This window comes from Mizuhopecten yessoensis, unplaced genomic scaffold (genome assembly GCF_002113885.1).
Source record: "Mizuhopecten yessoensis strain PY_sf001 unplaced genomic scaffold, ASM211388v2 scaffold11169, whole genome shotgun sequence".
Lineage (NCBI taxonomy): Eukaryota > Metazoa > Mollusca > Bivalvia > Pectinida > Pectinidae > Mizuhopecten > Mizuhopecten yessoensis.
In genome coordinates, this window is record NW_018408914.1 from 1,135,358 (window position 1) to 1,156,825 (window position 21,468).

Here is a 21,468-nt window from a genome sequence, read left to right on the forward strand (position 1 = left end):
ATAAATATACGAATACACTGATTGAAATTTGTTTTCTTCTTTTAATGCATTATATATGATATACTATTCTATATAGAAACAATTTTACATTATGCAATACAAATCCCAGTGTATAATTTCATAGACTTGATTTTAAACTCGTGAACACTTGATGGTCCACAATGATTCCTAGTAGAGATAACACGATATGCATAAGTAAATGGTTTGATCCAAATAGCAGTGACAGTCCTTTCGACAAATAGGTTTTTTCTAGATCAATCCTTTTACCCTCTGAGGAAAACGTAAAAGTTGTGTATATTTTTTGAGACGGACTTTTGATAGACCTGTTTGTATCCATTGTTGTGACAAATAAAACAAGACAAAGTCATTTCTAGGAAAGAAAATTGTTGAAAACTTTGTACCGGATCTACAAATTCAAACCCATGCGTGGTTGCCACACAGCCAATATCATGATTTATAATTATTATCAGATGATAAAAGAATATCAAAAAGTATATTATAAGAGTTATCTCCCTTCATTCAAAAAATTCTGAATCCTTGTGAATCTTATGGAATACAAAGAAACATATGTACTTTAAGTTTTGCCTTGCCTGAAAAGACGTTCTTGTGGCGCAATATTGATTTTGTTATATAAACATTTTACTATCCATGTTTCCTTATGGAACATTAGTATCGACGTTTTAAAATGAAATAAGCATAAACAAAAGTTTCACTTGGAAATTCCAAAGAGACCGCTGGACCAAAAGATGTACCGGCTGGTTTATTATACGAAGAACAGATGTTGTTAAACCTATATTATATAGACACACAAGGTCGAGAAAGAGATTTGGTTTTCTTATCGTATATTTATCTTTGCCGAACATCAAATGTTATATTTAATTGATAGACGAGATAAAAATAAACATACTTTACATGCTTTGAATGGCAAAAAACGTGCTCCAATAAACATATTTATGAACGGATTTATCAGACTTTGCTCTCGAAACTAGCACCAGAATAGAACATGTAAAAACGAACCTTATTCTGTAAATTATATCATAACACAGTAGGAAGCGTGGATTGATAAATGGAATTCAAATGAAACATATATGTATAGAATACACGATAAATCATATATGAGACACAACTTCAATGCACAAGTTAAACTGATGGATGTTAACAGCATGTTACAATTTAACAAGTGATATTCTTGTTATTAAAATTATTATGCCATTTCAACGTGTCACATAGATATCGTAAAACAGTCACTAGTGCACATGCACACATAATTGGCTGTTTCTCGTGGAGGCTATGATCACGTGATGTCACCCAACGGCAGGGCAAAGGTCTCGACCAATCAGAGCTTTGTGCCGCTGTTGACTCCATTTGTATCGTTAGTGATGCCTGATTCAGAATCAAATGCTTTGTTGTCATAATCAAGCTTTGGTTCGTATTTCTTTGACAACCTGTAAGGACAATTGGCATTCGTGATAATGATACCGAAGATTAATTGCTATACCTTGAATCTGTTCTACACAAAATAACCACAAATGTCCAAAATAAACAAAATGTCACATACTGCATGACAAGGTATACGTAATACATGTCACGAACAAGTTCTTTGCACTCCATTTCCCATATCCTGACTACGGAATCATTTAAGCTTCAAATTTAATACCAATGAAATGTTGATCAATTCTCTATCAAAGTATGAGTTAACATAAGTATTTATTTACACAGTGGCAATTCGACATTTAAAAGATGTCAAGCCAAATATGGTTTCATGACTCCATGTTCATAGGTCGGACTAATAGCAGTATCAGATTGTTGTTTGATTAATTATTTCGATACTGTCGCTAACTCAATATTGAAACACCATATATTTTTAAGTTAACTTGCTCCATTTTTCTGTATATTGTACTACATTTTGTTTGCCTTTTAACTCTAAAAAAAACCCACCTAGATAACCTCGCAACTAGATCTTTAGCTATACTTACTTCTTTTTACCAAATCGTCTGCCATCCTCTAAAGATTCCGGAAGGTCTCTGTTGTTGGTTTCCGGCAGCCATAGTGACATAATCCCTGCTACGACAGACGCTGCACCGAACACTACCAGCGGTACTGCACGTCCGAGGTTACCATCTATCACCTTGCTCTGCCAACATAAAGCGGGATGAAATGTAAATTCATATCTAATGTCACCAAATGCCGTATTTCTTTGTATGAAATATTTCTAGGATCAATAAAACTGTTTCCCTAGTGTTTTCATCGCTATTGAAGTTCTACGTTTATTCATCAATTCTTTATTAATGTTCCCAGAAAAGAGAAGCTTGCACTACGTTTTGATGCAAATACATGGCTGTGTAAATTGATCTTTCTTTGTCATATGATCATGACGCTATTAGTGTTTTCTTGTGCATAAACAATAAACCCATTGTTGCCTTTTCTTAATTTAAGTTTAACCTTAATTTTGTTTATTTGTTGATAATATTATTTGTCAAATATAAGGCCGAGTAGATATATGACTATTGTAGCGTATACTGATTATATACTTAGAATTATATACGTCAGAAGTGTATAATTGTAATACCATTAATGATATAATAAAATTCAGTTTATTTGTTAGTTTACCATTACATACCAGGTCAGCAATATACGGTGCAATCATGCCCCCTATACGTGCGCACGAGGAGCTGGCACCCATGCCTGCGTTCCTGACCACAGTTGGGTATAACTCAGCTGACCACACATAGATCACAGCGAAGGCGGCGGCCGCTCCAACCTTGCCCAACATAGCGAGCGTGATTGTGATTGGCTGGAGACCTTTGATTGTGAGGTATTAATGAGATGTATTTTTTCTTCATAAAAATGAATAGGCAACATGTTGTAAGAAGTAAAATCAACATGAAAGTAGTGCTTGCTTTCAAGCTATTCAAACTACCATATTAGGTCAGGAGAAAGCAAAGAGATAGTGCAGAAGAAATGAAACGTATCAGGAATAATGAAATTAGATTTGAATTTTAAATTTATTCTATGAGACACGTTTGTCGCATCACATCGTTTAAAATATGAACGGAAAGAGTTTATTTAGTTTGAGCATTAACCATTTTATTCTCTATGAGCCCACAATTATAAACGTCAGATAGAACAACTTACTTTCATCTGCGTATAGCATGGGGAAAAGGGTGACAATACAAGCAACACCACCAAGTATCATGCATGCCGCGTGAAGAATCCGTCTGCCCACCCTGTCTAGCAGCACGAGGCATATGGTATAGGCGGGAAACTCGACCAGACCAGACAACAGAAAGTTGATGTAGAAATCACCCCCGAGGTTTCCAGTGTTCAAAGAGAGACCGTAGTAAACCATGCTGACCACAGCCCTTCAAATTGATGAAAAAAATAACAACGTATACAGTTTGTCTATTGCTCAAATTCACAAAAGATCTAATGTCCGTAAATGTTGATCGGCTATCAGTTCTGATACCATAGACGCCAAGCAACAAATGCGAAGATCAAACAAATAACATGATATACAACATGACCGTGACTCCTAATGTCATATTATGATGTTATTTACACCAATGAGTAGCATTCACTTACATATTTACAATCAAATGACGCATAAAAAGTCGCTTTTCAGATAAAGAGAGAAAACAACTTAGGTACCAATTAAAGAATATGATGAGTGTCCTCACGAGGAGAACACGTGAAGTAAACAGGTGCCAGAGACGACCAGATTCCGGTTCCTCTATGGACTCTGCCGACAGGATCTTCTCCGGAATCGTCACTTTGTTTACTTTCGCAGCCTTTTGGATGATCTTGTTGGCCTCCTCGATTTTACCCTGACTGATCAGCCATCTCGGGGACTCGGGAATAAACCTAAACACAAAGGAACACAACCTCAAGTGTTATAGTTATGAGGAAACGTCACGTTAAAATCATTAATAGTTTGTTGACATCTATTTCAGTAATTTACATAATATCGAATGGAAAAGATAACAATACAAGTATCACGACACTCATGTTAATTCGTTATCTTCATTATAATCGATTGTCTCAACACCAGCTACAAGAAAATAGAAAGTATTTAAACGGGGGTATATTATGTTGATGCATGCAGTGTAATCCACAAACGGATAAGTTTTAAATGTACTAACTTATGGTCAGGATACATTAATATGATGTAGATGTTTAAACAATAGAAATTCATTTTATATTACGCAAATTTTGCAGTTATCATCTAGATTTTACCATTACGGAAACAAGTGTTGGAACATCAAAAGTATAAAGGAAAGTAATAAACGCCAGAAGGTTTAATTGAACATACTCTCTTTTTTCTCTTGAATATTTGGTATGGTGTACATTTTAAAAGAAAAAGCATGTGTATGGAAATTTGCATGGTGACACTTCAAGCTATCGGCGATGTGTTTGGCCGTTGGCCATGCGACTGTTTTGTGATGTACCTAAAAATAGGTTAATATATTTTTCGTGCTGGTTTTGTAAATGCAAAATTAACGAAAATTCCATCAGCGCGACACTTTCTACGTTTACCACATTGAAAGCAGACGCTTCAGAAAGACACTTAGATTAACTTTTTATTTGATGACAGATTAATGGTTATTTTAAGAAAACTTAAAGTGTCAAGTTATTTAAAAAGGCAGACGGATTACTTACCACCAATATAGAAGGAAGAAGGCAGAAGGAGCAGCACATGCGATCTCAGTATACTTCCACTGCCTGAAGCCGTACCCCACTCCTCCTAGAATGACCAGTCCAAGGGCGAAGAAATACTCGATGACAATTCCGGCCCACACACGCTTTGAGGGACCCACCAGCTCCATACCTACAACATACGGTACATTCTATAGTATTTTAAACTTAGTTTAACTGCAAATGTACATTTATCCTGAACGCAAGCATATGTATCTACATATTTAGATAATAGTCCTGGGCCCGTATTCATGAAACCGTGTTCATGCTTCACCATGGATTTTGTGCTCAAGACGAATTTCCTGTTAGGCTATGAATTAATAAGTATATCTTATTTTGTCAATGATTTCGGAAAACATTGAAGAGACTTAAAGACGAAAACTGTTTTCAATGTTTATTTTTGACTTTTGATCGTTTGATATGATTTTAACGAGTTACAAGAAAGTTGGTTTAAGCACAGAATCCATGCTTGAGCACGAGAACGGTTTCATGAATATGGGCCCAGATTCAACGAAAATATTTGTGTGTTTGATGTGACGTCACTCAGATGTTATTATGAGTCTCCTGTCATAGCTTGCCAAAATTTGTCGAAGCTGTTTTCAAATGTTGTTACTGTATGTTTCAGATAGGGAAAATTCCAGTTTCCAACAATCCGATGATTAATCATTATTTCCTAACGTCCAGTGTATTACAAAATTTTGATTAATTTGATGAATATGTTTAACACAATAATTATAAGCAAGCTTAGTGATTTCACACTTATGTTTTGAAATACCATAGATGTGTTAACATTGCGCTACAAGCACATTAAAATTAGGTATACAAAATTCACCATCGAATATTTTACCTACATGTACATACCAATGACAAAGGCGGTCATGAACATGCCAGCACATGCCGCTCCCACCAAGAATCGAAGCACACAAAAGGTGATGAAATCTGGAGCCCATGCTACACCCAAGGTTGATCCGAGCAACAACAGAAAGGAAATATACAGAGTCTTCTTCCTTCCAATTCTGTAGAGAAAAGTCAAGATCGGTACATTAAGTCTCTATGTGTGCGTATTTAAGTCCAAGTATTTCATATACACTGTATAAAGAGAAAACAATATTAATCATTATAGCAAAATAAAGATAAAAATTGAAGAAATTATATTTTTCTTAAAATGTATAATGATAATGCGTTTGGAGATACAATGTCACCTGCACTATATTTGTACATGTTATACGTTTTTTGTTCATCTTCAGAAACACACAACTTTTAAGTTGCTTGAAAAACATTTCCTTAGGATAGTCAATACTGCAAGGGAAGTACCTCTTCTTTTCCTTCATGAAATTTGTAAAATTTTAATATTATCGAAAGCTAAATAATCACGAGTTCTCTCCCTTTAAATGTTAAATACATACTGAAGCAAACTGATACATAATTGTATCTTAGTTATACCGTTCAAACAGGTTACAATTTCAAAATGGTCGGCTAAGTCATTGTAGACAATATAATAGGGAGATTCTAGGTTGTGGGACATACGTACTTGTTGTTTTTATAATCATAGATGTAATAACTATTGCTTGATAAGCAAATTAATTATGAAGAAATAATATACGAATTCAATACCTGTGCTTGTAATGCTGGATGTGTATATGTTATCAAATAAACTCTGTGTTTTATTATTAGGATTTCAAGATTATCTGTCAAAAACAACCCGAAGTAACCCCCTTATTTCATGTTTTTTTAGCACGTTATACAGGAATTGTTCGCATTCCAATGAATCATTTCTCAACCAATATTCCTTATCCGAAACAATATTCTATTTTAATTTATTTCATAGAATATTGATAATCAAGTTAATAAGTTGACTTTATCGCTAATGTATTGAAAATATCATCAACCTTTGTCTACAGAGTGACATCATATGCCATACAAATTTCCTGAGTATTTGGATAAGCAATGTCAAGGTTAAAATTCATCGTATTTACTTTGTTTTGTAAAGTAAATAATATGAGTATTACCTTGTTTTGGATTTAGAAGCTTGAATTATCTGATCAGGTTTATACCATCACACGCCGTGAAAACGGTGCTAAGTACCTATGGGTGTTAACAGTCTATTTAGAAGAAAAACAATTGTCCGATTTTGGAAGTAGTTTATTATGTGTAACTCGAGAATGCACATGTTCTATATATAACGATCGGTGACAGGCGTTACTGAAGATATATCTGTAACGCGATGGCCGAGGACAGACGGTGTCAAGGTGTTTTATTTTTATTATGTAAATCGTATGATACAGACAAGATCTGATAGTTTCATTAAGTCGGACTGGGGTAGAAATTGAAGTATGTTGGTATAGGATGGGCCGTGGAATTAATTGAAGGGGTCGTATCGAGGTTAGGTATAATGCGATGTAGGTCAAGGATGGCGGGTGGATACAAAGGGTCAAACATATATTGAGTTTCGGTATTGGATATCATGTGAAGTAGTAGAGTGGTCAGTTTGAGGTTTACCTAAGATTTAAAGATAGCAGCCAACCATAGATATGTATGTCACGTCGATCTGATGATAACGATGAATTACCATGTGGAATATATTAAACTCTTCTGTCAAATCAGGCCTATCCCCGTTCTGGTTTACATGGTTATAGATAATATAGATGTAGCACTAATGCATTACCATTATAATATATGAATAACACCAATATATTCAAATATATTTTATTGCAAAGGACTTGATGTCTAATGTCATTCATGTAGGTTCGGATTTTTAAATAGAATGGGGAGGGGGTCATGCATATTTTCGGGAATATTGGAAAACTAAAACCATTCTGTTTACAGGTAATATTCGAATATTGGTTCCCAATGTTTAATAAACCACAGCTAAAATCAAATTATAAAATAAAGTGTCAGAAAAATGAAAATAATAAATAGTTCAGCAATCGCATAGGACGGGCAGTAAAGCTATGTTTTTCTTTAAACAGATCCCTGCTGTACCAAACGAATTGGTAGCGTCTTATAATTTACCGTTGTCCTAAACGTAAACGCCAGGATGTTTAATTAATCTAGGACAAAATAAACCCACGAGAGTCATCTTACAAGTCTTTACAAATCTTTGAAGTATGTCAAAATATTCATGAGGGTAGTTGATACAATATTCTGTCTCTATTTCAATTGGTCACTTTTTATTCATGACATCAAGACAAGCATGACAAAACATATACATCATTGATAATAAAACTGTTTTGTTTCGTAGCATGAAGTAGATCTAAACGCTGTCTAGGATACCTATTGTGGTGACCCTATGCTAGGGTAAGTGTAAGGTCATTTTATATGACATGCCGTTCCAGATAGTGTATGAGGCGAACATAAATTTACACGTCTAACGAACACCATTAAATATCATAATTAAATACCTTTGCAGGCCCTTTTTGAACACCAAATGTAAAACACCGTATAGTTATAAAGGATTAGAAAGGTTAATGTGATGCATTATGCGCATGAGTGCCTTACATGTAAATATGTCATCGCGATACACTGCATTCCTTTTGATGGTGAAGATAATTTAAATGTAATTTTTTTTATTTCATTCGTCCTTTTTAAAGTACAGAACTGTTGCTCATGTCTGATATATCGTATATTCCTCCTAGATTGTAAAGATTGAGGTTATACAGACACGCTTTCTGTCGCTTGTTACATAACTGCAGACTCGCATTATGTCGATTGAGCATGTAAGGGACATATACTGACATATAATGTACATAGACAGCAAATACGAACAGACAGCTGAAGTGTTTTACTGAGTAGTAAACATTTAGATTATTACCTATTTTTCAAATGAACGATGCAGACGTAATCAAACACGAGACTGGGGAAGCTGTTAGACTAATGTTTTACAATCTGAATATGTTTTTTTTTTATCGTTTTTCCTTCATCTATAGAAAAGCTATATTCTAAATGTGCACCCACGCACTGGATCCGGTGAAGTGACATCGGTAGCGTAACGGATCAGTAAAGCACATTTAACGGTCTCGAGTTCGCCCCACGAAGGAAAATACGTTTTGTTCCATATTTTGTTATTACAGCGAATTAAATAATTATTGATGCAATCATAAAATCACTAATAGTAATGCTTAATCCTAAAGCAATAGTACATTTACGTTTAGATCATAAGTATATATTCCTATTGCTGTGATATCACTATGGTTGGTATGCAGAGCGGACATCGCAATAGCGAACTATTATGTGACGTCAGTGTTTATGACGTCACAATTTCTCTTTTTAATAAACAGTCTGAAGAATCTCCTTGATAAGATATAAGTGATAATGAAATATTGTTGAGATTTTTTTCTATATATAACACGAACACTTAAAACAACAATACTCGTGTGGCTTACATAAGTCTGCCAACTTGCAGCAGAGAGAACTGGAAGGGGACGAAACAATGCAAGTAAACGTTGAGAACTCTATCTAATATCTAGCCCCAAAATTATGAAACGATTTCAAGTCTAATATTATCTTCAGTTCTGACTAAACCAATCACAAATAACGGCATGAAAAGTAACGTCATACTTGATTGGCTAAGCAAGAACCAAAGTCTAAGATTTATGATCCCGGGGTCACTGGTCATCCTCTACTTCCCACGTATATCGTAGACTTGTCTGTCGAGCACATACATAGTGTCATCACTTTACTTATATTCTGTATGTCAAATGTAATTTCCTGATCAGTATGAGTACGTACATGTCAGACAATGATCCTAATCCAATAGCCCCTACCAACACACCGCCGAAAAAGATCATCTGAGCGTGGGACGTCTTCAATTTGTCGTCACACACAATATCATGCTAGAAAAACAAAACAATCAAAATTACTACATGTACGCATCTAGAAAGTCACAAACCACTGAATATTATGACAAACCTGTTGATAAATAAACGTGATTGATAACTCGCCTAGTATTAATTCAATTGAGTAAGTTACACAATATTTCTTATGAGCTGATGCACTTACATGTTCTCCAAATTACTATAAAGGTATATGTTAAACATTCTGTTACATATAAATTAACAAAAGTGGAATGTTTGACATGAAACTACGATGTTCTTTATCAGAAATGGTAATGACAATGGCAATACAATGATAGTCATACTGTAACACACAGAATACATAGGTAAAACTCAAATATTCACATCTTATTCGTTAAATCAGCAGGTGATTCAATTGTTTCGGAATATTCAAAGAATTTAAATGGAGATCTTACCTGCCTATATCCAGAGCTTGTACAACGCGATCAGTATACATATTTTAAACGTGACAAATTTCTCCTTGTCTGTTTTGCATACAGTTTGGAAAGTGGAAGTTAAGTTTTTCATGTTTGCAATTATGCAAACATTTTGACCAACATTTTATCAAAGTCAGACACCCGATATTTTACAGAACATAAATCCTGTAAATATCGTTAGTATTTATGCTGATGCTGCCTGGCGAACGGCCACTTCATTTAATTACTGTGTAATGACATAATTACATAATTACATAGGCCCATTGCTATTCTGTTACACCCGGTATGCTGATTTCACGATGGTTATAGCGCAAATTACATGATGGATGCATAATTTGAACCTGAAAAGCTAAAATGCAAGACTTTTCGAAAACAGTTTAGATAATGTAAACACCTATCGTTTCATCGTTGCCTGCGTCATTATGTGGGCGGTGGTTTTTACTACTTGCATGTTTGCAAACCACAGAACATTATTTAGAAACGTGGCTTATGTCATTGATTTCAACAAAAGCTAAATCGACAGTTAATTATACATGATCTATTCGCAACCATTTTGTTGTAATTTGTCACTCAGTGGTATTAACTAGCGGAAAGTGCCTAGGTGTGGTTGTAATACCTTAAAACATGATAAAATCACGATGGCCAGTGATGAATCTGTTATGTTTTTATATTTTATTGTTTTGCGTCATATTGTCATGACACAGGGTATATAAGACATGATTCGGTCGTCTCGTTGATAGCGGTCTAATCAGATCTTACCTCCGACGTGAAGGTGTTGATAAAAACACTCGTGTCGTAGACCCAAGACGAGCAGGCAACCTTTTTGGTCGAGTTGTCGTCGCCGTCGTAAGACCGGGCAAACAACTCACACTGGACGTATTTGAGAGTTTCGTCCGTGGATAGAGGCACCAGTCGACTGACCAAGACCTCATGAGAGGGACTCTGGATGTCATACGTATCATTAGGGTACCCTGGTATGGCGCATCTGTAAATAATAAACCATGGGCATGGATAAACAAGGAACATGTACAAGTGTCAATTTGAACGTTTGGTGAAAACGTATTTGAAGTTTTATGAAAAGTTTCTTATTACACAACCAATGGATTACTTTTCATAATCCATACTTAACGACCTGAAAAAAAATGTTTAGAAACGCATTTGAGGTTAGTCCGTTTTCTGTATATGTATCTATTATCATGAAAACTTGAAATCGCGGTTTATTTAGACTACACTCCGTTTTTTGTGTGTTATATCTCCATAACATGAAAAACATATTCGAGTAAATCGTTAAATACAGCGCTATTACAACCGGAGTGTACCCTCATTTTAAACCGCTTCGCGGTTTATTTAGAGTACAATCCGTTTTTTGTGTTATATCTCCATAACATGAAAAATATATTCAAGTCAACCTTATAATTTAATCTACTATACACAGTCCCTGTGGAAATCCACTTTTATTGATGGACTCTTTTCTCTTAGAAATTTTTAGGCCGCTGTATCAGCCAATCAAAAGCTACGTTACAATCGGCGATGTCATTTGTTTACGTTATGAGCTGATAATTTTTTTTTAAGCCAATGGCAATGCTTGTTAAAAGCAAGATTAAATTATAGGGAAATAACTTTGACGACGTCACAATATAAAATGAAATACTTAAAAAGTACGTGTATAAATGCATCACCTTTGAATTGTTCACTTAGGCGTATTCGCTTGTAGCAAAGGACAAAAATATACTGCAGTAAATGGTGACCATGAAACTACTTATTAGTTTTCTTTCACATTAACATATAACGTGGAAATAAAGATTTCCTTGTAATGTTGGTCCGCGGTCTGTTGGATACTCGGTGTGCAGATTGATCAATGTTGTCGGTACTCGGAGTCTGTACAGGTATTTTGTAAACAGCCAGTGTGTAGTATAATATTTTAACGGTATGGCCCGTTTGTATGTTTCTTTATGCAGTTGGTGAAAGGATGTCTCTATATAGCCAGCATGCAGATTTCTTTTTAAGTTCAAAATGCAGATTTATTTTCTGTATAGCCGTCATATAGATTACTCTGAGTAGATAGTGCGAGTATATTTCTCTCGTGTGCGATATCTATTATTTCTCTGAAAGGCTTCTCTATATAAAAAGGTGAAAGCTTTTCTGTATAAACACCATGTAAACATGTCTGCACTGCTAATACAATGTTTTCGATATAAATGCATTATGTAAGTGAATATGTATTACCGGTCATATATGTTTTTTTCAGATTACCTGGTTCAAGAATCATGAAACAATCCTCGACTTAAGTTTAAATGTCAAACGTTAAGCCAGTATGTAAAGTGTTCTATACATCTAGTGTGTATTTTCTCTGTGTAGACATTTTTTTCCAATGCCTAGTGCTCCTTGGTTAAAAGTATTGTATAGATGGTGTAAAAGTTTGTTTGTAAAGCACCTTGTAATTTCCCAGAATGGCCGGTACGATTGTTTCCCTGTGTAGTCGTTATGTTGGTTTCTTTATTCACCCAGTATGTAGGTTTCTCTGTGCTCGCTTAATACTTTATTTTCGGTAATTAATGTTTGCGTTAATTCGCGAGCAGATTTCCTCGCGAATTCTATCCTTCGCAAATATGAATTCCATGGATTATTACTGATATAACATCATTCCAATCGTGAATTCAAGTTTTGATCATAACACACATCACGCGAAAATAACGAGATTCGCAGCAATGCATTGTTTTACTCCTCAGCTGTGGGGTATACCTGTGTAATAATAGTACGTAACTGGATAGCTTGTGTACATAGTATACATAATGTCTGGTCGGTTTCATAGCCTCTTGCCGAGAGTATGCAAAGTGTTTGGCTAGTATTTTTATAAATTAACTGACCACATTTTTATCCGTATGACATATAATGGTTTAAGTGTGTTTGATTATAGATTAAATATGGTTTACGCGACGAAATTAGTTTTAACTTCTCATGAACATCAGTAATAAATAGACGGTAGTGTACACTGTAGCCTTATTTAATATGCACATATTCCAGACTCTGATATTTACTTAAGAGTTTACAAACATGTCAAAGCAAATTTTATATTTATCATAAATAGATTACCTCTTGTGTTCGTGAATATATTAGGCCGGAGGACTGAGTGTGGGGAGGAAAACATAGTCTAGGTTAATACCCCGTATGCATACTTACAAACTGTGATAAATACCTGAACCCAATGTACTACAGTTTCTGCTTATGTCTCTTAGATTAATCTCTGAATCTGACAAGTCTACCAATGTTATGTTCTCCCAGATACTTGTTTGTTGATATGTTTATTGTTGTTGTTTTTTTATTATCTTTTTTCTGAGATTTCAGTATAGATAATTAATAATTGATAATAATTCGAGGTTCTTATATACAATCTTGTTCATAGGTCGTCTTAAAGCGGTTCACAAATTAGTATCCATTGTTATAGGGCCTTTGCAACCTGACAATATCTTTCTCAACTCCCAGGGGAGCATACAAGCGGTGCTGCCATTTCGGCGGTCACATGCAGCAAGTATTCAACAATTCTAGCACTGCCCAAACACGTACTCATTTACAGCTGAGTAGACCGGAACAAGCTGAGTAAAGTATTTTGTTCAAGGATACAACACAGCGCCGTGCCGTGACTCGAACCCGCAACCCTTCGGTCACGAGCCCGACGTCCTGCCACTAGACTACCGTGCCTCCGATCAAATTTAAAACGTTAAGATGATTCACATCCATCTGCTCTTCGGATAAAAATTAGTTTACGAGGGAAATTTTATGTAAACGTATGCTGCGTACTGTTCTGTTTATCGCATTTCTTGATTTTGATCATTGCGATTGTGTCGCGGCGTGTTTCATGTTGCTGATGTTTTCATGACTGTGCTTGATCAATAAATACAAAAATGATTAACAGAAGATTGTCATTCTAATGAGATATACATCAAAACCTATGTAGTAATCAGGGACCAACACGTTCAAATTATCAACAGCCTAGCGCAAATGTGTATATATAACACCACATACTAATTTTAATGATAATTCTGTCTCTAGGTTATACCAAACGTCACAGACTCAATGTATGGTTGATGACATAATGACGCTCAGTCGTTAATAACTGGGGGATCTATGTACGTTATGTATATACGTAGTTGTTATTGATAGCGTTTGATATGTCATGTCGCGCAACAGTGGTACAGAAAAGGCTGTGGGGTTATGCACTGTTAGATATATGAATACCGGTAAGCAAAGTCTAAAATTCATAGAGCGAAGGTGTTTTAAAACATTGAACTATTTAGATATATTACACACGTAACAGAATAAAGAGAAATGCAACAGCCAGACCGGGGTTTCTAACCCTGGACCCTCCGAACTCTAGACGGACACTCTACCAATTAGACTTCCTTGTCGCCGACGATCGACCTAGTCCAGTTCTGCTACATACATATCTCCGATGATAATCTATTTATTTGCTCACCAACATTACCACACCCACAATGTTGTATGAAGATTTGTTTTAAATAATATATAGCACTTACATATTTTAAAATCTCGGGGAGAAGGTATACGGCATTTATTGTCTCTGTTTACCTATTGTTAAAATTGCAAGTCAAAGTAAAAAATAATTTATTTTAAAAATCAGAAGAGGGAATAGGTTTGATATATCCTAAAGTTCTTGGAAAATCAAAGTCTGTGTTGTCATAACCAGTTTGGTGACGGCAGAAAAGTGGTCACCTAATCAAATGCTGTTATTGTCTCACAACACGTAATGCTTTGTCGATGTATTAAAATGGGAGGTACAGACAGAACAAATATTGACATGGATTGGCAAGTTTTAGGATCGTCCGTTCTCTCTAACATTAATGTCAATTGCAAGGATTCCACATATAATGTTAACAGTGGCGGTAACGCAAAAAACTTACCGAAATAAATATCGACATTTTATTATGTTTAATGAAATTTACATTGCCTTCCATAAATGCAATGTTAGGTTATGTCAGACAAATCGATCCCCATTTGTCAAAGATATTTGCGATGTAGTGACAAATTAAAGCACATAATTCTGTACACTTATACTGTCCCTGCTGGAGGTAATGTTCACGATCTCCCTAAATCTATTTCCATAAAATGGTTTTCATTAGCAATGTATTTCTTGATTTAATCTATAACTTTGAGCAAATTATTGAATGATAAAATGTGTCGTATTAGATTACTTCTTTTAATGGTTGCAATTATCTTCACAATACTTGTATAACCACGAGGAGATTCGTTTTCCGATATACTTGAATATGAAATGTAAAGATGATTATTAATCCTGTTGATATTTACATGTAATCAATTCTACTTGTACACTTACATAATCTGTACGTTTATCGAGAGTAGGACAACATGAAGGTCAAGTGTACTGCATGACTTAACATCTAAAGCAATTGCATATAAATGATGTTATAACGTTTCCTGAATAGAGAGAACACGAGTCGTACTAGCATACAACGTCCCTGTTGTGGTTCCTGAGTAAATTTGAACACCCTGGGAACTAGGTCGTAGACAGGTGTATTGACATTCAGAGATAAATATTTTTTATGAGGCTGTAGACACAAGCTGTACCTCATACTCCCTTTACCCGACCTCTGTATTGTGTACGCAGGACATGTTAACCCGCATGCTCGTGTAGGGTGTAATTCCATCTCGCAGACAAGGTGGCTCTGACACTTGTTGACGCCAAAGGGGGAAAACATCAATTAGCATTATAACTGGAGCGGACTTCGTTTTTCAATTGTTCAAGAAAAAATCAAGATTGGGTAAAACGTGGAAGTAAGATAAATTATTTTAAAGGAAAGTACAATTCACCTATTCACTAATATAACTTGGATTGAAGAAAAGCCCTAACGCACAAGTTTTTTATAATGTTTATTTTGGTAAAATATATTTAACCCTTTCCGTTATTTAATATATATACATTCTAAATCAATGTTGATACTGAATGCACAAATTTTATATGTGGCAGATCATATTATATGTGGCAGATCATTTTATATGTGGCAGATCATATTATATGTAGCAGATCATTTTACCTAATTGGACTTTTATGGGAAATATAAGGATGAAATACATAAATTATGATCTATAACGAAAATAAGGGGAGGTTACTGTATATACTAAACAGCCCAGTGGAGTTCTTTAGTGTTTTAGCTGCAGTGGTGCAAGGACCTTAAACAGCAAGTGTTGTATATGTTCTGAATATAAAGACAGAACGAAACGTAAATCAGTGTATTAATAAAACCGACGTAGTTCACTTAAAGCTGATTGATCGGTTTCAGTGAGATACACTGAAAATGTCTTCTTGTGATGAAGATGAACTTAGTCAATACAAAATGTCATGTCTAAACCAATAAGTTAACAACGAAAGAGGCCGAGTCTAACGTATCCGACCTACAGGGCACTCAGAAGAGGAATGTGTTATGTGATGATGTCAATTTTGCAGCTGTCGTATAAGTGTCGTGTACATCGTGTATAACTAAAACAGTACAGTAGCCTTCACACAGTCAAGTTACTGGAGGACATGTTGTGTTACTCCCTTACATTAACAAACGGTAATATATGAAATATAATAATGATGATATATGTTAAAACTCGGATTTCGTTTTTATGTAACAGAGATATCCTCAATAGTTTAAATGCTATTCATGTGAGTCCCAATAAGTCTTTAATGAAAGCCCGGTAGTAAACATATGAATCTGCAGCAATACAATTGTAATCCTTTACCAGATTAACCCTGCTGGTGTAAGCTACTGTGTATATAAAGTGCTTACCAGAGTATGTAGGTCGACTCAAGCAATGCATAATGCATATGTGTGATTGTTCTGTCAAAAAAACGACCTTAAAGGTACTTCTGTAATGTATCTTTGTTATAATACATATGTATTGTTAAACCACACGACATACTCCCCAGGCGGGAGGTAGAACAGCATAGCCAAGTAGAGCTGATGTTGTCCATATAATCGTCAGAATAAATATAGCCTGAGGTCTAAATCTTCAATAAGCTGTGCTTGTTTTTTTCAAACTTTAGTATGTTTGATCTGTAAACGCCCGTACATAACTAACATATCATGTGTGAGAGATGGGTTGGAGAATTGATGTAAATCAACTACTTTCGCAAGGGATGTATCGGTGAAATACTAGAAATCATTTTCTTGCAAGAAATTAGTCAATAAATACCGTAACACAATTGTTTCGCGCGAGAGATTTGTCGGCAATATATTGAAAATCAATTATCTATTGTGAGAGAATTAATATAAACTTTATTTCATTCCAAATTAAGTTGCATTACATCACATAACGTACAAAGTACAGAGGAATGGGATCCGGAAACAAGTTGAAATAACTTATATAAATCCGTTTCCGTTTGTGAGAGAGTTGTCAGTAATATACTTTAAATCCCTAATTTTTTGAGAGAGCTGGGTCGTTAGAATACTTCTATATTTGTCGATACACGATGTAAGATAAATGAATTTCGCACATCTCGCAAAGGATGTCGATTTAATATTAAAAATCACTTATGGTCACTTATTTGTTCGCAAGAGATGTGTTAATAAGATATTGTTCATTCTCGATACTCTAGGGGGTTGCGCTCACTTACTCTCTCTGCACCCATGGAATATGTGCCAAAATGGAAGGCTGGTTGGTTGGTTGGTTGAGGTGTTTAGCGCCTACATGAATCCGCCCTTACGGGTTTCATCTCACTGACGGAAGTCGGTGTTCTGTCGGCGTGAGGGAAGTTGCCTTCCCTCAGGCGGTGGGTTGGAGTCGCCTATGCTCTATCCTATCCTTATATTTTGGTGAAATTTGGAGGCGACTCCTTTGTCCGAAATGGTTTGTCGCGCCGGTTGATGCAACTCTGGCTGTTGTTAGCAAACTTTAAATTGCAGCAAAAATGTCAAAGTATACAGCAGTTCATCCGTCAAATTCTCAAAAAATAATATCAACGGTACAAAAGACACATGAAATATTTAGTGTGCGCTTTCTTAACACTCGTATAAAGAGTAAATTCTTAAATGAGTTACATAGGCTATTCAGTTAATCAAAATAGCCTACTACCTCATTGTCATTCGACTTCGTGTACCTTCATATGACCATTGGTTCCGGATTTCTAAGTCAGGGTTCATTTTGTAAGCAGATGTGTACTGTAATTTTTGTTGTTGACCTTTAAGCTGTAAACGTGACACACAAGTTAATGGTGAGACTTTGTGAATATCCCCCTTATATTAAACTTTTACGATGTAATGCTGTCGTGTCCTCCTTATTTCTGGTTTGTGTACTCTAGGACTCATTGCCAGTCGATAAGTTAAGACATCGCATCTACTTCAATCAACAATATACGGAGACTGCCGGACCGAACAAGAGTACACTTTTAAAGACAGAGAAAAGTAAACGCATGCCTTTCAGTCTCTCAAAAATTGTTAGCTCTTGTACAGGATTTAATGTACTTAACCATTGATCTAGTCTATGTAGGCCAAAAAATGATTCCAAGAGTAATGAAAAAAGATTACTAACGGATCATACATTTTTCAATAAAAATTGGATCAGACCACACAAAGCAAAACATGTTTTAATGATTAACATGTATTTTATAAACAAGTTACGAGTAATTTCAGAAGCACTACATTTTTTTTTATTATTAAAGGTGAATTTGATTTATCATGTATCGGATCACTTACCTGTGAGTTGGTGTGCCCATCAGAAATACGGAAATCACCATATGCAAAGCAGCACTCACCGAAACCAAGCATAACAATAGGTACAGTATTTTCTGATACTTTCCAAACTCCCCGATAGTTTTTAGAATATCGTCAAATTTCATTTTCTTTATGTTGTCTCTTTTTTCTCCCTCCAGAAAAATGTGGAATTCAGTTGGCCAACTCGTTCAGCAAATGTTGATGTAAATACAAGCTTGAACCTCAGGAAAACGTCTTTTCACTGTAAACTCAGACTCGAAATGCTTTCATTTTGTTCATGAAAATAAGCAAGAAGAGTTCACGCCTTTCAGTCACTGTACATAGGTAATGTGACAGTCGCAATGGATTGACGTTCCCGGTGTTCGGTGAACCACACAATTTGTGTATGTTGACAGAATAGACATGGTGCTTTAAAGCATCTTGACACGCCCCCTTAACAATAAACACGGGATAACTCCGTTCTTGTTGCTACTTTGTACACAAGCACAGGTAGACAAGGTGGTTGTAGACTCATAAGACTACAAGTACCATCACATTACTGACAGTGGTATTCTCGATATATATTTAACATGTTTAATAAGGCCATGTGAACGGTGACAATTTTCTTACACAATGTATGGTGTAAGTAATATAAGAAAAATCTAAGATACATATATACGAAACTAAGAATAAAATAGACGATAGATATTTATGGAAATTATATGACATTGTGTTGATGTGCATTTTTTATGTAAATGTACGATACATGACATATCTAAGATTTTTGTGAAATTAAAATATAGACAATGATGTAATTAAACTGTCGGTCTACGTCAATGTGCTTTACATAGTTAGGTTGATATACTACTGTTTTATGTTAGTGTTTTATATAGAAAGTGGACTATCTATAATTCTGTTTTAAGTCTATGTATTATATTGAAAGTGGACTATCTATAATTCCGTTTTTAAGTCTATGTATTATATAGAAAGTGGACTATCTATAATTCCGTTTTACGTCTATGTATTGTATAGACATTTCTCCATCTATACAAACAAAGCCCGTCTATGCACACATTTAATATTTACTGTAAACTAATTATGCCACCGGTATATATATTAATGACCTATACTTTGGTCTGCAATATCTTAAACATTGTAATATAGAGATATATAATCATTGGATAAATTGTTTTCCCCCGTTTAGTGTATATTTATAATGTAGACATTGTAAAATACAGGTCTATTAAAATATATAATATAATAGTCTCTTGAACAGCTGCGACACGAACTGTTCAATATCGCCAAGCAACGCGACGATTTTCCTCTTAAAGAGGGTTACCTACGTAAACGCTTCGAACCCCGTACATCAACAGCAAAATCCGTGCAATCAAAGCTAGCCAGGGACATTTTCGTTCTGTTTAGGGCTACTTTTGGTGAATATACGGAAGAACTGAGCGACGTAATCCCATCAGGAAAACGACCAGATAATAACCAGGAAAAAGCAAAAATTCGGCAAACGACTCCGATGGTTTCAAAATTCTAAAAGAACTACTTGTAAATATTCAGGCGGACATAAACGATATGAAATGTGAACATAGACATGCAATAAACTCAATGAACTCAATGAAACATGAAATCACAGAAAACGAAAATGAAATAAAATTCCTGAAGGCATCGTTACAGAGACTAGGGAAAGAAAAAGAAAAAGCGAAAACACGTGAAATAAAAACGCAGGAAGAACTAAGTTCATGCAAAATTCGCGTTACAAAATTGGAGAAAAAACTTGACCAAAATAAAAAAAACCAGCATGAAGTATGGGCAAAAGACAAAAACAGCATGAAGTATGGGCAAAAGTAAAAACTGTAGCTGAAAATATAACGGATTTCCTAGCGATATCGAATAGAATAGACAACAATCAACTGAATGGTGTGTCAAGTTTTAAAAATTCTGTCAAACTGGTGACTCAAAAGATGAAATCGTTAGAGGAAGAAATACAAAGGATGGACGACGTATTGCAGGAAACAAAAAATCGCTCGCAGAACATTCAGCAACAAATAACTAAATTGGCAAAAGGTCAAGAGAGTAAACAGAAAGTCAAACCTACAAATGGTATTGAAACAAAAACTAATTTCAATAGAGACGTCTAACTTCTGTTCTCCACTGAGGTGTGATGATCTAGGGTCCCAGGTTGAGTCGGAGAATCAGTTTCGCGTTGACGCTCGCGCAACACGATGTGATACATTTCAGCGACCTGTATCTCGAGATACAGAACCAAGTCAACGGGTTACGGATGTAATAAAAGTCTCTCAACCCGCTCACCAACTCAGTCGGAATCCGATCGCAGTACCAACTGATGTTTGCCTAAGCGAGGTTAACCATACGTCAGATAAAACTGGAAGAGAAAGTCAAAACCCCAATCCTCGCCAAATCAAGGTTTACTGTCCCTCATCAGTGTCTCACCCTACTTAGAAGTCGGAACAAAAACTGAGCGACAGATTTGTCGGTTTTAAGCCTGTAAAACAAAAACGTGTAAAAAGGTACTATATACATGGAATAAATAAATAAACAGCATCGGAAAGCGCTATGAGAGACTTCTTAGAAGACAACGGTATTAAAATAACATTCCCTCGTTACTTCGAGAAACGGTACATGTTCTAGACGCAGATTCGTCCGTTCTTGACAATCCTGCCTTTTGGCCTCCGGGTATATACTCGAGATCATGGACACCACGACAGGTGTTTTGGAATGAGCATAATGACCAAAGGTGACATAGTCAATGCCATGTGCTGGAATTGT

General features: G+C 35.4%; 1 protein-coding gene across 3 annotated transcripts in view; it reads right to left on the bottom strand.

Annotated features, from left to right (window-relative positions):
• Positions 1–21: 21 nt before the first annotated feature.
• LOC110467282 (organic cation transporter protein-like) overlaps positions 22–21,468 on the bottom strand; it is a 44,386-nt gene continuing 22,939 nt past the window's right edge. For 2 of the 3 annotated variants that reach the window (XM_021524343.1, XM_021524345.1), the window contains exons 2-10: positions 10,721–10,946; positions 9,421–9,524; positions 5,554–5,708; positions 4,657–4,825; positions 3,649–3,861; positions 3,136–3,362; positions 2,621–2,802; positions 1,977–2,134; positions 22–1,445 (exon numbers count right to left, since the gene is read on the bottom strand). In XM_021524343.1, the coding sequence (XP_021380018.1) occupies positions 1,337–1,445; positions 1,977–2,134; positions 2,621–2,802; positions 3,136–3,362; positions 3,649–3,861; positions 4,657–4,825; positions 5,554–5,708; positions 9,421–9,524; positions 10,721–10,946 (1,543 nt within the window). In that variant the 3' untranslated portion in view covers positions 22–1,336. Of the gene's footprint in view, positions 1,446–1,976; positions 2,135–2,620; positions 2,803–3,135; positions 3,363–3,648; positions 3,862–4,656; positions 4,826–5,553; positions 5,709–9,420; positions 9,525–10,720; positions 10,947–18,675; positions 18,965–21,468 lie in introns of those variants that run through there. The other variant, XM_021524344.1, reaches the window with a different exon arrangement.